We start from the raw sequence: 18,133 nt of genomic DNA, 5'->3' as shown, positions 1-18,133 counted from the left end.
TCTGCCCTGCATGAGTGTATGAGGGTGCGTGTGTGTGTGTGTGTGTGCGTGTGTGTGTATAAGGGTGTGGGGGGCAGGAAGAAAGGGAGGGGAGAGGGAAGGAGGGAGTGGAGAGATGGATGGGAGAGAATGTGTGTGTGTGTGTGTGTGTGTGTGTGAGAGGGGAGGAGGGGTGGGGTGGGGGGTTGGGGGGGGGGGCTCATGGTGATCTTTTCCTGAAGGGGATAATGGTTGAGGAGCGCATAGCAATGGCTGCCATGTTTTACCCTCCCTGCACAATTAGCCAATCAGAGGCAAGCTCCGCCAGCCAGAAGGACACATAAAAGAAGAACATTGCAGCAGAGGCACAGAAGGAGACTGCGAGGAGCTAGGACATACATACACACACACACACACAGACGCAAACACACGCAGCAGCAGCAGCAGCAGCCAAAGCAGAACCCCCTCCCTTGGACACACCCTACTGGGGATCACTGCTTCTCTTTTTTCTGTGCTATCGCCCACGCCGCTCGGAGAGAAATCACTCGCACATCATCATCATCCTGAAGAAAACCCCCTTTCTCCTCATTCTCCGTCGGCAGAGGAAACCTACAATCTCAAGGGCTGAGAATCCCTGGCGAAGATTTGTCCTTTTTTCCTTTTTTCTTTTTTTTTCTTTTCCTTTGGAAATTTGAGGCTGTCTTTTTTTCCCAAAACGCCCCATCCAAAAGGCCACACTGTATTAATACTCAAAACGAATAATAATTGAAGCCTCCATCTCAAGACCTGCCAATCGAAGGACGTAGATCACTATCATCTTTGTGCATCAAGAATGGTTACTGTACGTACACCTCCTTCTTTTATTCTCTTGTGATAGAAGCTTTTGTGGCAGAATACTGGGTACAACTGTAAGCACACTGCAGTAGGGATGGAGAAATGTCTGCCAAAATGTGCTATGTGCTGTTTATTGTCTACATTGTCTATTGTTGTCATTCAAAGTCACAGATACACACACACATCCACACATACACACAAACTCAGACATACATACACATACACACACTCTCACTAGCTCTCTCTCTTTCTGACAGTAGAGATAAACATCATGTTTGTTTGTAATGACATTTGGAGAGATGCGATTCTCCCTTAGTGCTTGACTCTTGCATAGCTGACTGTGAGGAGTCAAGACGCCACTTTCTTCTGCCATTTTACAGTCAGATGGAAGGCATTTGTATTGCTCCTACTTCTGTTTCATTTCGTTTATCTCATTCCAAAGCGCGGCTGATTCTCTCAGACATTTGTGTAAAATTGTGGCGCACAGGGTCGAGGAATTCCGTGGGAATAACGCCGGGTGCTGAAAAGACAGCGAGGGCGACAGGGGCAAAAGCTTACCGAGGCCGCGTGCTGCTTTAGCAGTGATGGGGGCGTACTGCCTTTCTCTGCCTGGCGCAGCAAATGATGCTCGAGACGGATTTCTGAGACAAAACATGATGCCTCGGAGGCTAAGAGCCCATCGAGAGCTAGGCAAAGAAAAGGGTCGAGTCACTCAGAGAGGGGGAGGGGAGCGGAGAGATATTACGCATCTATTGGTTTGGATTGAATCAGGCAAGTCGAAATTCCTAAGGGTTCTCGTTGCGATGCAACAGACCAAGTGAGCTGTAAATTTCAGGCCACGCGAGAGAGGATGGAGAGAGAGCGATGTCTTGATGAAAACTGTTTTAAACGCTCTTTAACGCGTTCGTCGTATGAGTGTGTGTGGTAGATAAAGCTTTTCTAAATAGAAAAATGTCTTGGTGTAAAAAACACACCCTGTTCATAGAAATGCACCACATAACAAATAGAGCCAAACGGACAAACGAATTGGGCGTGTCAACTGGATCCGAAGACAAGGCGTTGGCATTCGCTAGCAACTTATCCTAGTCAAAACCTAGCACGAGGTATATTGTATTCCACATTTAAAGGATGTGTTTTTAAAATTCGTTGCCTGAAAATTATATCCGATTAACAATTGACAATTTAAGGCATACAGGCCTCAACAGCAACTTAAACACTTAATATCCATAGGCCTACTGTTGAGTGAGTCAGTCATGAACATTGTGAAATGCATGTTTCTAGATTTCATGGCCAAAATGGCCAGAGGCTCATTGTCTATGGCAAATAAAGGGGGAATAGTTTACAGAAATGAATGCACATATTAGCAGCAAGCGGCGAAACACAAAACCAAGCACCCATGCACGTGGCCTTTAACTGATGAGGTTGTTTCCAGTTCAGGCTTCTGGTATGCTGCGGTGTTATGTTGAAAAGCTATGTCAATATATTTCCCCATCTCCCGCGTAGTCATTATGTTTTCTATACTAAATTCTAAGCATTCTGTGCGTAAAATCTTAATGAACAATAAATGGAAACAAAGAAAACACCATCTGGTCGAAAAGCTAGGCCTGCTGCACAGCTGAACACATGAACTCAAAGGATACGTTCGGCCAATTATTGGCACTCTTGATTCATAACCGTTTGTGATTGAGCCAGGCTCCGAGAGAGGGCCTCTGGGCGTCATGCACAAAGCTATCTCCCCACCACATGTTCCGCAGTCCTCCGTGAGCGTGCTTGTACCGCAGTGCCAAGCGAATAAAACCGTTGAGTCAGATAACCTTCTCGAGGCGCTTACACAATTCAAGGACAAGGACATCACGAACAACGAACAAACTGAACACGTTGAGTAAATCGGTTAAACAAAAATAATATTAATGATGCATGGTCGTATGTATAGAAAAACATGTCAGATCAATAATTTTTCATGGAAGTGCTTCGTAAGCAAAGCAGGCCGCTGCTTTCTGGAAGGGTAGGCTATGCATAGGTTCCGGTATGAAAAAACGCATCGTTGGTTGGCTGTAGCTTATACCTTGTCCATTGCCTTCATGTTTGTACCCACATAGCCACGATATGGCCCATGCTGTATGCGAATGAGACCTCCATTTTTGGTTGGTTACGTAAGAAAATGTGTAGTTCATGAAGCCAACTAGATATCAACAAATTAAGTTAAGCTCAAAATAATATCCAACTATTTCAGATATTTTCGAAATAGAGATGTTTTTTCCTTACCAAATATATAATTTGTTTGAAAATAAAGCCATGTTATTGTTATTATTATTATTATTATTATTATTATTATTCGCACAGAACAGTTTAGATCGTTATAATGTTCATTGTTCCCAGAGTCGCGAAGCCTCTGGCCTCTACACAAAGCGCCACTGTTTACATTAATATTCATGGTGCTGCCATAGTCTCTGCGCGAGAGAAGAGGAGGAACGGGTGGCTCTTTTGTTTGCTTGTGTCAATACGTTTATTCAGCAAAAAGGCGCAGGGATTTATGAATGCCTGCGGAGCACACATGTCCATGCTGGTTTGAAAAGGAGCATGGCTAAATAAAGCACTGAATTCGAGTAGATGACAGACCAAAAAGTAGATACAGTTAACAAAAATGTATTTTGAGGAACCAGAGCTCTGTAGTGTGTTTGTGTGCCGTATTTTAAATGGTAAAAGGCGCAAGACCGATAGCTCTTAGCAGTTGCTAATGCTATCGTTCTCAGATGGAATTCCTGGTAGCCACTCCCTATTTCAGCACTCTGGATAGCGACCAAGCATGGTCTCACCCGGTTACTGCACAGCAGGCATGTCGCCACGATTGTTTAATATGGCGAAAGAGAGAATAATGTAAACTAATAATGAAATATAGGCTAGTATATGTCGTAGTGAAATAAATAAAAAATCCTTGCCAAATTCACTAAAGTGCAGGCTACTGTCCATAGTAGTGTCCATCTGCAAACCATTCTTATAGTAATAACATTATTAAGACATGGACGATAAGGACATGGACTCATCCCCAAGGCTTGAGCTCTGACTTGTGTCCTGTTGTTTTACAGCTGCTACTATGATCCCTTAAGCTCCAGCAAGAGTATGGCTGAAGCCTTTTGTTTTGGATAATCCGGTAATCCGGTGTCAGTGAGAGGGCCTATTGGCAACCACAGCTCTGTTCACATTTGATCTGGGATGGGCAGAAAAGTGCAACACTGAATTCTACAGTGTAAACAGGGAGAGAAGAGTGGAGATGAATGGCAATTAGACCCAGACCCATTCCCTTCCTTATTCGCTGTCATGTCACCGTCATCATTTCTATTCATAAGGGTAGGCTTGAAACAGATGAGATCTCATTTCCTTGTTAAGTTTATATTATTATCCAACTCTGTGTGTGTGTGTGTGTGTGTGTGTGTGTACATATAGGTGTGTGACATCATGTGTGCAAACCGTACATTCTTTAAAAAAAATATCCCATTCCACATGTGGTTGCGATGTGACCTGAACATGTTGCCTCAGCCGTAAAAGGAAGTGACCTCATAGGTGCCTAACAGGAAGCAAGAGCGTTGTCACGTGCTTAGCGATGAGATCATCACAAACTCTTTGTTCAGGAGGCTGCCAGACTGACTGATCAATGGGCGGTCTGCTTTTGAGCCCCCTGCAGTAAAGGTTGATTACATTTTATCGATATGGAGCAAAATTCAACATATCAGACAATTTTAGAAAAATGATCATTTAATCATTTAATCAGCCTCATACACTACAGTTGTGGGTACGGCTATAAGATATAGGATTTAATTCATTTAATTTATTTGGAAATGAAGGACGGTACTGAGCCTAATACTTCTTTGATGAACTCTCATATTTGACAATATACACAACACTACAGATGTTGCAATTTAAATGATCCATCATAATGTCTGACTACTTTTGATTACGTGCAAACTGCCGGTCGTTGGGTTCATCACATGCGGTGGGGCTGTGGTCTCCGGCTGTCGGAGCAGGCCTCTTGTTTGCGTGCGAGTCTAGGTCTATGTGTAGGCGATGATGATGCAGTGCATTAAATATTGAGGGAGATTTCTCTCCGGTCCCAGAAATAGAAGAGTACAGGCTGGGACACGAGGGCCCAGCCCATCCTCAACCTCATAGATCTGCTGGAGAGAGTCTTGCGCTCGCAGCACTAACACAAGCAGGAAGCCAGTCCCATGTTTGTCATTTTTGCAAGACGATTTAATTAATTCCTTGGCCCAGGGCTCATTTAGAAGGAAGCATCCCCCATTGTCAGATTACTCTATTAATAACAGGATTTATGTGAAACGGGCAAGCGAGCCATCCATTTTTTCAGTCCCTACACATTTATTTTATTCAGTGGCATAAAAAGAAAACAGTGCTCTGCTTTGAACGTATTGTTGGACATGCCAAAGCGATAAAAGCTTGGGACAGGCAAGGTTTGCTGCGCTTGTCAGTCGGTCTCAGAGGCCATCCAGGGCCCTTTCTGCCCATGACTTATATAATGCTTTACACTTGTCACTGTGGATGGGTGGCCTGCCATGGGCTGGTTTGTTTCAGTTGGCAGATCAAATTAGGCTCCTATCTTGTCACTTGGTGGAAGGGCTGATTTTTCTCTCTGAAATACAATTCAAGCAAATTTGTTGTCTATATCTTTAAATGTGCTTATTTGTGGGTGCAGATTGTTGCATTTAATTTATTTATATAAATTACAATTTGTATATTTCGTATATTTGTTGAGATTTATTTGAACTTCTTTATCCTTGCATTATGTAATACACATCATAGCATCAAAACATATTTTCATATTTTTCATATAATATAATTTCTTTTATTATTGTCATCATAATGTCTATGCCAGATCAGGCTCTTCAAATTCCCCATGGATCACATTGTGAGCAGCACTGTTCTGACAGTACCTAGATAGAAACTCTGTGTTCCCTACGTCTAATTTTCTGTCCCTTGTCTTATATTCCTGTTTCCTCTAGTGTACACATTCTATAGCCTTCCTCTCAATCTCTATCATTTGTTTTGTTTTACCTCCAAGACTCATGGCGATGACACTGTAGGAGAGAGAAAAAAAGAGCTTAAGAGTATACTAATAGATTTGGAGATGTTTTCCCTCTCGACACCTCTCACTTGCACACAAACACACACTCTGTTAAAAGTCAAGAAGCCAGCTAATAGCAACAGTCCTCAAGCCACTGTTACCTGGGCAACCTGGTTGGAGGTAATGCCGAGGACGATAATAAGACACAGTATCACAGGAGAAGAAATCACATAGGCAAGAAAGACAAGAGAGAAGAAGACAGGCATAGTGGCGTCTGGATGGAAGAACACAGTTGGGAGCATTTGTCAGAAATATAGGCTGTTGCTGTGGTACCTGCCCTATCTTGGGTTCAGCCATACATACTAGGCTATTGGTTATAAAATCCCTGTAGGCCTATTTAAAATGTGATGTCAGATATGGTTTTGGAGTAATGGGGAACAAGTGCCAAGATGTAGGAAAATAGTCAGCGAACAGTTTCCTACATAGGGGTGAGAAATGAAGCCCCCCTTACCCTGGGGTTTGTCTTTGGCTAGAGTCCTCATAGTTGTGCTTCTGAAGCCCACTAACCTTCTGATACAAATCAAACACTCAAGTCAATATGTGACTTAAAGGGAATAAGCACTCTTAAATGTAGACACCCGATACTTGTTGAGGCAGAAATGATAGAAGGTGGATAACATAAATAGATTTTGAATCTTAAATATCCTGAAGACACTGAAGTGTAGCGCTGGAAAATCAACATTAGCAGCGGCGGCTGGAAAAGAGCTTATGAGAGCCGGAGATGGTGAGCACGCCCTGCTAATGACAGAAAATGAGCTTTCGAGGCACATGAAGATTTGATGAGTAGAGGGCGAAAAGAGGAAAGAGAGGGAGAGACAGAGCGAGTGAGTGAGAGAGAGAGAAAGAAGGAAGGAGGATAAGAAGAGAGAATGGAAGAAGTTTTATCGCTGACCTGCACACATCTGTTCCCAGAATATACCCCAAAGGCCAAATTAAGCAACACTGTGTAGTCCAGAGCAACACGGAAGAACCTGAATAAAAACAACACATGCACACATGTACACACACACACATACACACACTGTGTCACAAAAACACTAGGGTCACAAACAAGTGTCTTGACCATTTCACATTTGCCTCTTTTTTTAATCCTATATTCTTTGTCCGACACATATGGAGTGTCCTTGAGTGCAGCGAGCAGGACTGAGAGCCCCGTCCAGTCAGGATGTCACTTTATCTTTGTCTGTCCACCACCCCCTCAACCACCATCAGGGCTGTGCTGGCGTTGTGATGTAACAGGCGCTTGACCCTGGATAGAAACAGGGGGAGGGGAGGAGAGAGGCCCGTGACATCTGCATAGCCATGGGCACACAGAGGCAGCGCGACGGAGAGGGAGAGAGGGGGAGAGGCAGGAATGGAGAGAAGGGGTGACAGTGACAGTGACAGGAGGAAGAAAAGAGGATGGTGGTGGTGGTTGAAGCTTTCTTATATGTCTATGGTCGTAGCATTGTGTATTCCAATCTCTTGACCGCTCACCGCCAAAAGGAGACAGAGGGGAGTGAATGTGGATAGGGTTGGGTTCATTTTAAGGACTGCGTTATTTCATAAAAAACACATACACACACACACACACACACAGCTCTTCCCCCTTCCTACACACACACACAGGAGGACACACAAACAGGATATTAAACAAAATGGAACAAACACAAACAAACATACACACACGCACTCACAGACATTCTCACTAAGTTATTTTTCTGATTGGCCCCAGCAGATAATCAGCACCATGGAAACTCAGGTGTCCAATGGTCCAAGTGGAACCAGCCTACCGAACGGCCCAGTCATCAGCACCAACGGTGCCACAGATGACAGCAAGACCAACCTGATCGTCAACTACCTGCCCCAGAACATGACGCAGGAGGAGTTCAAGAGCCTGTTCGGCAGCATCGGAGAGATTGAGTCCTGCAAACTAGTCCGAGACAAGATCACAGGTAAACCTAACACGCCAAACAAATATATGAATGTTGAAATCAGCTAAGAATGACAGTTTGAAATAAAGCCTAGTTTAGTTTAGTTTATCAACAGGGGTGCCATATTTCTATATCTACTAATATGAATGTCTAAATTTGAAATGGGTGAGCATAAATGCTTATCCTCTTCTTGGAGGATGGTGATGGTGATGATGGTGTTCTGTAATCACAGGCCAGAGTTTGGGTTATGGATTTGTGAACTATGCAGATCCCAACGACGCAGACAAAGCCATCAACACGCTCAACGGCCTCAAACTCCAGACAAAAACTATCAAGGTGAGACCACCTCAACCGTCTGCGCCCCAAACACCACTCTCTCAATAGAGAGGAAGTGGGGGAGAAAAGACCAGAAGAGAAAGAGAGAAAGAGAAAGAGAGAGGGAGAAAGAGAAACAGAGGGAGGTGTGGACAGCCCCAGACGTGACAGAGGGGGTGAAGGAGGGGGGGGCGGGACCGAGAGGCGGGGGGTGGAGGGTGGGGGGAAAGGAGGGGTCGCCAGGAACAAAGGGAGCAAAGGATGGTGAGAGGGAGAGAGAGGGAGCGGAGGTCAGAAAGCAAGGGGGCCGTGTGTGGCGGTGATTGTGATGGAAATGTAATTAGGGAGGCGCACTGTGGGCCAGTGGGGTCAGAGCAGGCAGCCCCATCTGCCTCCAATCTTGGCTAATTAGGGGTCCCTTTGTCCCAAAGTCAGATGGAGGGATGGAGAAAGAGGGAGAGGGAGAGGGAGGGAGGAAGGCTTCAGTTGGGTATTAAAAAAAGGAGAGAAAAGGAGAGAGTAAAAGATTAAACACTGCCCAGACGGCTCCCACCCCATCCCATCAAAGCAGATCAAAGATTGGGACAAATTGCAGGCTGAGATAGATATGCTCAGCAAAGGCAATGTGGGCAGCCAAACAGGCCAAATCTGTCACTCACATCTGCTCATAGGAACAAAGACTCAATATAAACAGCAAACTAACAGTAAACAGTAAAAAGTAAAAGTACAATAAAGATACCGTAATTTCCGTATCGTTCCGTGATTATTGTGACATTTTTGTTCAACATGGTGTTAATGTGTCACATAACCTAAATGCTTACCATTTGGGTATTACTTAAATATGTCATCGTTTCAGATGAGCCTATGGTTAGCGCTCTAGATAAGCCTACCAAAACCATCGTTTATCCAACATTATTTATTTTGAAAAAAAAAAATCCCATGTGTAGGTCACACCCTAGTATTTACCCTAGTAAATCACCCTAGTAAGCAAGAAGCTTACAAAATCAATGTATAAACCCTGAGAAATAGTATGGTATGATTTATATTATTGTATTCATGAAATAGCATAATCCAGAGATTTTTAAAAAAATAAATTGTTCAATTAAAGTCTTTGTTATGATATACAGTATTAGTTTATTAGACTTTCAAATTCATACCAGGTTTGTTTAAAACTGAAATCAGTGGGAGGCACTGCATTGCATTCTGTTTGCACCACTACCCATTTCTGGTTTTAGGCTTAGCAAATGTCATATCATCCGAGTCAGTACAGGCATTGTGAGAGAGCAGAAGACATGGCCAGGATGGGGGGTGTATGTGTGTGTGTATGTATGTGTGTGTGTGTGTACGTGTATGTATGTGTGTGTGTGTTTGGGGGGGGGGGGGGGGGGGGGTTGTCAGGAGCTAAGGAAGAAGGGGGTAGCATGGGGAGCAGAATGCCAATGACAGGATTAGAGGCCATATGGGCTGTAGGCACCATCTGTAGTGCGGGAGCGATAGGGAGAGGGTTAATTATAGGGCAGACTCCAGTCCCTCAGCACCCCCTCCCCAGCCCACAAAAGCACTGGCCAATCTCTGCCACGCACCCACACGCTCTACAATAATACCCTGCCTCAGCCCAGAACAATGCACCCCAGGCAGATGTATAGAATCAATACAGCTTGTGGAGATTGAGAGAGATATGGCCGCTATCTTTATTTGTGTCTTTTTATTCCAGTATGGTGGCCTACTGGCAGTACAAAGATGTCCTGTCAGTCTTTGTTGGAGGCCATTCAGTTTTGTGTAATTTTGTGTTCTGGGTCGGAAATCTTGCAAAAATGTTAGGGCAGCTTCTACTACCCAATGTCTAGCTATCCAGCTGTGGTGTTTGAAAAGCAAGTCTGTCATCTTTTCCCATGGTAGCTCTATAGTTGTAGACAAAAACAATGTAGTTCATTTTTAAATATGTGATATAAGCATTGTATGTATTCAATACATAAATACATATATTCATTATATTTGAGATGTTTTAAATATATGATATACACATATTGTATGTTTTGAGTGTCCAGGTTGCAGATTTGTGTGGGCGTTTTAGATGAAATCTGAAGTGTTTGTCAGTTGTCAGGGCAGCTTGATGTCTTGAGATCTGTTTATAAGGTTTGCTGGTTGTCAGAGAAGCCATTTCCCCCAGAGGAAGAAGACAAAGGGAGATGGAGGGAGGAATGGAGGGAGGCAGGGAGGGGAGGAGTGATCTTTCTATCTCTGACAACATCCGCACTCTCCCCCTCCTCTCCCTTTCTCACTCACTCTCTATCTCTAGCTTTCTGTATTTATTTCCCTTTCACATAGACACACAATCAATAAAACTGATATTCCAAATCCATCACTTTAATTGCCATCCAGATAAACATTAAAGCTCAATCCCTAGAAACATTGGGGAGATTGTATACAGTTTATTTAATACTCATCTGTCTCGCGATACAAATATCGAAAAGGAATGCTCATACCTCACAAAAAGACTATAAAAAATATAATATATTGCTTCACTGACAGATATTTTTAAAACGTGGATAAAAGCAAATGGCATTGAATGGCATTGAATGGCCTTTCAAAAGAAACGGTTCCCTTGGATATTGGATTTTCCTTAGAGTCTCAATGCAAACCTGTGCCTTCATGGAATATTTTCTCTCAAAGAGATTTGCTGCATGTTGTAGTTTGTATACATGGGGGCCGGGGAGGTGGTGTGTGTGTGTGTGTGTGGAAGAGCAGGTGTGTTCTTGTGCAGACAGGAGAGAGAGAATGCTGATGAGTGGACACTTGAGTGGCTAATAAGGGCACCAAGTGGGAAAAGAGCAAGATGAAGTAGGGGAAAGTGCACACACACACTCACACAGGGAAGTAGGGGAAAAGTGCACACACACACTCACACAGGGAAGAATAGCACGGAGGAAGTGAGTGCATCTGGGGTGCATCCTCCTTTTTTTGCTAGTGTGAGAGTTTACAAGGCTGAGATGTTTAGTTGTCGATTGGTCATTTCTCACATGGTTTGGCACCACTCTCCTTCGCAGGTGTCATACGCAAGGCCTAGCTCGGCCTCCATTCGCGATGCCAACCTGTACGTGAGCGGCCTCCCCAAGACCATGAGCCAGAAAGACATGGAGCAGCTCTTCTCCCAGTACGGACGCATCATCACCTCACGCATCCTAGTAGACCAAGTCACAGGTAAAGACAGTTTGCCTCACCTTCACACAACAGACACCTTCCTGACACATCTTCCTATGGCAGCTCTATGCATCTGATGCTATAGCTAACTCTTGTTAGCTCAGGTGCTAACTGTCATGCTGCCACATCTTCCTATGGCAGCTCTATGCATCTGATGCTATAGCTAACTCTTGTTAGCTCAGGTGCTAACTGTCATGCTGCCACATCTTCCTATGGTAGCTCTATGTTAGCTCAGGTGATAACTGACATCCTGCCACATATTCCTATGGCGGCTCTATGTTAGCTCAGGTGATAACTGACATCCTGCCATCTTCCTATGGCAGCTCAATGCAGCTGATGCTATAGCTAACTCTTGATAGCTCAGGTGCTAACTGTTATGTTGCCACATCTTCCTATGGCAGCTCTATGTTAGCTCAGGTGATAACTGACATCCTGCCACATATTCCTATGGCGGCTCTATGATAGCTCAGGTGATAACTGTTATCTTGCCACATCTTCCTATAGCAGCTCTAGCTGATGCTCTAGCTAGCGCAGGTGCTAACTGTTCTCCTGCTTGGTGCCCTTCCCTCCCCTGGAGCAGGCATCTCGCGAGGAGTGGGCTTCATCCGTTTTGACAAGCGGAACGAGGCCGAGGAAGCCATCAAGGGACTGAACGGCCAGAAGCCGTTGGGCGCCTCTGAGCCCATCACCGTCAAGTTCGCCAACAACCCCAGCCAGAAGACGGGCCAGGCGCTGCTCACCCAGCTCTACCAGACCGCCGCGCGCCGCTATACTGGACCCCTGCACCACCAGACCCAGCGCTTCAGGTACCGCCACCGCCTCCCTCCTCCTCCACCTCCTCCCGTATTCCTCCATCCCTCTCCTCCTCGCCAGCATCACTCTCTCGTGTCTTCTGCTCTCCATCTCTCCCTCTCTCTGTGTGAGCCTTCCTTTGTGAAGGCAGCAGCGCAGCCACTTAGCAGTGGGAAAACAGGAACTGGGAAACCAAATCCACCAAAAATAGCGTAGCGTGAAAACGAGAGCGGGCGATGAGGGAAAGGGATGAGGGAGGGAGGGGACAAAACAACTCAAGCAGAAGGCAGAGGCACATTAGATGGGCCTTCCATCATTTAACAAGTAAGGGATGGTTAAGCAACTGCGGAGATCGTGTGTGTGAATGAGAAAGCACAATGGCAGGCGCACACACACTCGCACGCATGCAGACTGTATATAGAGTACACCCATCATGTCGCCTGAGGGCCACGCGAGCGCTGAACCACTGTGGTCGCTCAAGCCCCGCTCTCTGATTGGTGGATGCCGAGGAGCCATGGTCGAGCTGCAGTGCAGAGCGCCCTCTGCAGGAGGCTGTAGGAACCGCATGTCTGAAAAGCGCAGCCCAAAAGAACCGTCTCTCTCTTTCTCTTTTCTTTTCTTCTGTTTGGTCCGATCTCGCCACTAACGTCTCCACCTCCCTCATTTTCCCCTTTTGCATTGCAGACTCGACAATTTACTAAACGCCACCTACGGAGTCAAGAGGTAAATGCCAAAGGTGTCCTTTCCAACAAAGCATCCATGCCTAAACAACCTCAAACAAAGTGCCCGGAATACCACCTGCTGACTCAAACCTTAAGTTAGAGACAGAAATCAAAGTCAAATCCCCATAGATTTCACTGTTAGCGTGAAATAGTGCCAGTCCATAAATAGACCTTTATTTATGGATGCGAATTTGAGATTGAACAGCAGGACATTCTGGCATGGCTTTGTTTAACTGTTTTGTCTCTTTTTTTCCTTTGGTTTGGATTACTTGATTGAACTGATTTGTATGTATTTCTTTATGAAACTAACATTTTTATTTCAGTTTTCCGTTGCTTTAATGTCCTTTTTTTCCACCAGCATGGACATACCAGATTCCGTTTGCGTCTTCTTCTGTTTGCTCCAACTTTTCCTTTGATTTGTTTCTGATTTGCTTTCATTCCTCTCTAGGTTGTGTGTTTTTTGCTAAATATTGTGACTTTTCTTTCTGTTGGACATTGTGATTTCTGTGTCCTACTTCTGCAGAGGTTTCGGTCAACAGGGAATGTGATTAAAATAATGTGCAGGGGAATGTGGGTGATTGAGTTCTAAAGGAAAGGCTCGCTCCTTTATTTGTATTGTTTTAGACGGAAACCCATAGTCTGTATGTGTGTTTGTGCGTGTGCGTGCGTGTGTGTGTGTGTGTGTGTGTTGCCTGCAAATCCTCAGCGTCTACTTGTAGCAGAGATGATGGAGATGAGGTCCCTGTTCTTCCATACCCCAACCTCAAAAGCCACAGGCAATACAAAGCAAACAAAAAACAAACAAACAAACACATCAATCCAAAAGCTGCAGGAACCCGCATGTGCCCTGTCAGGCGGTGGTAAAGTGCAGCGAGCCGCCCCGAACTTCATTCTGACACCCATGGTAGTTCTCCTTCTCTCCTCCCCAGGTTCTCCCCGATCACCATCGACAGCATGACCAGCCTGGCGGGCGTCAACCTCACCGGGCCCACCGGAGCCGGCTGGTGCATCTTCGTCTACAACCTGTCGCCGGAGGCCGACGAGAGTGTGCTGTGGCAGCTGTTCGGACCGTTCGGTGCAGTCACCAATGTCAAGGTCATCCGCGACTTCACCACCAACAAATGCAAGGGCTTCGGCTTTGTCACCATGACCAACTACGACGAGGCGGCCATGGCCATCGCCAGTCTTAATGGCTACCGCCTGGGTGACCGCGTGCTGCAGGTCTCCTTCAAGACCAGCAAGCAGCATAAGGCCTAAAGGAGGGGAAGGAGGAGGAGGAGGGTGTTAGGGGCCTCTCGACGCTCCGAAGCCGGGGGGGGGAGAGCTGTTGAGCTCCCCAAAACGCTCATTCTACATGGGTCTGGACTGAGTCGCTCTCTCTTTCTCTGTTTCTCTCTCTGACACAAACACACTCACACATACATAGATTTACACAGACGTCCATACATAAAACTTCTGTACACTCATGTACATACATACACACACACATACAGATACACACACACCACAGACACATTTAGTCAGAGTTCTGAACAAAACCACAGGTAGAGTTTTTCTTTTGTCTTTACACAACATGCTAGTCCCTCCCTACTTTTGCCTGGATTGAATTAGCGGTGGTGCATAGGTGGTCTGGGAGGGGGATTGGGGGGTTTAGGGGGGGGGATGGGATATGGGGGGAGGACGGTCAGGAGTCAGAAGAGGACAGTCTAATGAATGTGACAGAGAATGTGTGCTGAGTGCTTCGATTGAGTTCAGGCAAAGAACAAGACCTGATAGATGAAAAGACATACCGATCAAAAAAATGCTAAATGAACTAGAAAATATGTGCAATTTTACCCAAAACATCTTGCCCCACTAACTCTCCCAGGGCGCTGGAGAGAATGTAGTCACTTTTTTTACACTCGGGCATTTTGAATCAGCGATTTTTTTAGATCAAAGAAAAATAATTAAAAACAGTGTTCTCTTATATATATTATGATATAACTATATATTCAATATTTAAGGTGGTTATTATAGCCGAGTATGTAAGCATTTTCTAGAACTTTGATACGGTTTCCGGGCTCTGTTTTAGGTTGCAATCTAGCTTTAGGGCAGTTTCCCAACATGCTTGAGGTAAGACCTTATAGAGAAATGAACAAACCTAGACATCCTGGTCACAGAGATTTAAAAGATAAAAAGCCACGTCACACCAACGGAACAAAAGAACCTCACACGAGGTCTGACAGCCGACAGCCTCACCTTTCCACAGTAGTCATTGAAACACCTTTACACACACAAACACACACGTACGTACACAAAGTGCGTCCTCAGTCTAGAGGGCAGTGAGAGTGAGAGTAGCGCATCATATCACTGGTCAATGCAAGTCCCCTGTATTTTTCTCCACTGCGGCTTTGTTTATCTCTAGCACATAGAAAGGATACCACTGCACACAGCTGTCTGTGAACTTCGAGCATGGCGACAGTGTTCCCATGATGATGATGGTGTTTGTGGGTAACTCTGTGAGAGGGCCAGGGATGAGGTGAGAGAGCAAAAGCCGCGTCAGCCCATCTCCATGGGAACTGGCAGCAAAGCTAAATCTAAAAACTTTTTTTTTTTTTAATTTTCTAAATTGCCATGAGAACAAGGCTCCAAGTCTGCATTGTTCACGGGCAGGTTTTGTTTACAAGCACATGGTTACTGAAAAACATATGCTGAAAATAAAAACCAACAGCTCCAGAGAATGGCTCCAGCTTTGAGTACTTCTGTAGCAGGAAAGAAGTTGACCATTCCAGCCCTTCCCTTCACTTTGCATGTTGACCCCCCTCCAGAATCACCAAACCCTGCTCACCACAAAAGTCTCCACTCCAGTTCATTCCAAATTCCCTCCCATTCATCCAATCTGGAAGTGCACCTCAAATGATTCGTTCTCCCGAGGAAAACCTCTAGCACGTACAAAACGTACATATGCCCCGCCCCTGCTCTCTGGCAGCAGTGTCACAGACCCACACCGTAGTTCAGTTCTCTTTTTGATCCGCACAGTACCACCACCACTTAATCGACGTATCAGATTTTATCATGAGTTCGCCAACCCCCCTTTGTGTATTGTCCAAAGTAATCATAACTGAAACGACCCTTGTAACTGAAATCACACATATGTTCCATAGGGAGAGACACTGTTGTGCAACTGAAAGACAAGCTCATACCATCAATTAAGGATTTAAAAAAATGGTGTTCAAATCAAAAACATTGTGTTGCTTTTCTAAATAACGCTGTGTTTAGCCAAAGAGGACAATGATCTCTTTGAAAGGATTAAGTTAGAGAATAATATATTTTTATACCTACAAAAGAAGAAGAAAAAAAACATAAGACCTTGTGCAGCATTTTTACAGATTCTTATGCGTGGTCGTCCCCGGAGACACCGCGTGGCTTTATTTTCAGAGTTTTCCACTTTGAGGAGAGAGGGCCTGACCGTGCGGTGTAGGGGTGGGGGGTGGGCTGGGGTTGTAGAATGGGTGGGGGACTAAGTCATATATCTTGCGCATATCTAACAGTGCAACCATTACAATATCTTTTTAAAAAAACATGGAACAGAAGAGAAAAAGAGTCACAGCAATTGTAATTGAATCCATAGCTATGCCAGATGTATGCATTATGATAAAAAAAGACGAAAAAATAACAGGCTTGAAAAAAAAAGATCCTTTCCTCTGACGTTGCATAGAGTGTTGCTTTACAGGCGGTGCAGTGGACCTCGTCGATTGGGGTGCCACGTGAAAGGATAGCATAGGATGGGGTGGGGTGGGATGAGATGACACAATGCGGAAGGACAGACTGTAAAGCTTGCTATCCTTCGTGTGTGAGGCCATCTCAGATAAAAGACTGCAGTGAGAGGGTGAGGCTTTCACCAGTTCCGAATCATCTCATCTCTGTTTCCGTTACTCCTTCAAGAAGGAATTTGTCAATGTAACCTTGTGCTTCTGCATCGTTGATGCACCAAAGAATCTGTTTTTAAAGTGACTGGCATAACACTATATCATGGCTGTGCTAAGCAGTGCAAATCCAACCAAACACTGTACATTTCACCCTCACACTTCATGCATCTTCTTCTTTAGTACACCGGATAGGGACTGTGGCACTATTGTCATTTCATTATCAAAACACTCTGTAGCCTTCGACTGCTTTTGGATGCACCTGAATAGCCTAGTTTTTAAAGCCCATGTCAGACTGTATGCATATGTTTAATTGCCTGGACTGCCTACCACAATAGGCTGATACTGTTTTTCACCACAGACATTTTTTTCTGCTCCTTTGCACATTAGTACTCCCCAACAATTTCATGTTGAGGATCAAAGCTGGGTCTACAGTTAAGTCAGAGGTCCTAGCTTGTCCCACAGCAAAGAATGGTATCATAGCTCCGTGTGAGAACATGCATAACGACACCCTGCACATATCCAAGTCTCTCATCATTCAGAGTATAAAGTCATATCCTCCGAGCATATTACTAGTTCCTGCTTTATGAGATGTATCGGCGATAAATATTCAGCCGGCCTTTCCCGTCTTCATCAAGCTTAGGCATTCATACACATTCAAATACATATCCATCCGTTCAATCATATCCCTGTCCAAAATTCACAGCTAAAGTCGCTCAACCTCTGTCCAGTTTGTTCACTGGTGGTGTTCCGAAGACAAGATCAAATTGTAGTCAAAAGTCAAGCCCTTTTTTTCCCCCTTACTCACTAAGATCAGGCCTCATGCAACTAACCGTAGGTGACAAGGGGAGGGATTAGAGCAGAGGTAAGGCAAGAGTGGGCCCAGTGTTAACCTAGAGTCATGAACAATAGAGAACCAACTGATCCTCGAGATACACACACAAGACAACACACCTACCATAGAGAGCCCAGGACAATGGCTGGAGACAAACATACTGCACCGCTAGAGCAACCATAATCATTTAAAAGACAAAAAAACTTTCCTATGGAACAGTAAGTGCAATGTGCTTCATTTTTATATTGACTGAGAACAAAAGATATATATATTTTTTAAAAAAGAAAATTAAACGTCACACAGAAATGGTTTGCGGAATAGTGAAAGGATCAAACAACGACAAGCAGATTAAAAAAAGATATGTGTCAAACTAACCGATTCATTAAAGGAATCAAACAAGCACTGAGAGCTCTGGTCTCTGAAAAAGTCCATTATCCCTTCCTCAGCCCTCGATTTCTGCTCTGACCATGCAAGCTAAAAACAACCACAAACAGCTTCTT

General features: G+C 44.7%; 1 protein-coding gene across 8 annotated transcripts; it reads left to right on the top strand.

The window, feature by feature from the left end:
- Window positions 1–288: 288 nt before the first annotated feature.
- Window positions 289–14,524, top strand: elavl3 (ELAV like neuron-specific RNA binding protein 3). 8 transcript variants are annotated; one of them, XM_042086517.1, is made up of 7 exons: window positions 289–820; window positions 7,668–7,884; window positions 8,096–8,199; window positions 11,226–11,379; window positions 11,957–12,185; window positions 12,856–12,894; window positions 13,600–13,912. In XM_042086517.1, the coding sequence occupies exons 1-7, from the start codon at window positions 812–814 to the stop codon at window positions 13,610–13,612; spliced, it is 765 nt and encodes a 254-aa protein (XP_041942451.1). In that variant the 5' UTR covers window positions 289–811; the 3' UTR covers window positions 13,613–13,912. The 8 variants fall into 8 exon arrangements, with proteins under 8 accessions (XP_041942451.1, XP_041942446.1, XP_041942444.1 ...); XM_042086512.1 differs by having other exon boundaries at window positions 290–820; window positions 11,960–12,185; window positions 13,823–14,524; XM_042086510.1 differs by having other exon boundaries at window positions 290–820; window positions 11,960–12,185; window positions 13,802–14,524.
- The last annotated feature ends 3,609 nt before the right edge of the window (window positions 14,525–18,133 follow it).

Source organism: Alosa sapidissima, chromosome 3, assembly GCF_018492685.1.
Source record: "Alosa sapidissima isolate fAloSap1 chromosome 3, fAloSap1.pri, whole genome shotgun sequence".
In the NCBI taxonomy this organism is placed as follows: Eukaryota; Metazoa; Chordata; class Actinopteri; order Clupeiformes; family Clupeidae; genus Alosa; species Alosa sapidissima.
This window is presented reverse-complemented; position numbering and strand designations above follow the sequence as displayed.

Coding starts and splice junctions, on each gene's coding strand:
- elavl3 (XM_042086509.1), top strand. Junction 8,200..11,225: donor TCCAGACAAAAACTATCAAG/GTGAGACCACCT, acceptor TCTCCTTCGCAG/GTGTCATACGCAAGGCCTAG. Junction 12,895..13,801: donor GCCACCTACGGAGTCAAGAG/GTAAATGCCAAA, acceptor CACCCATGGTAG/TTCTCCTTCTCTCCTCCCCA.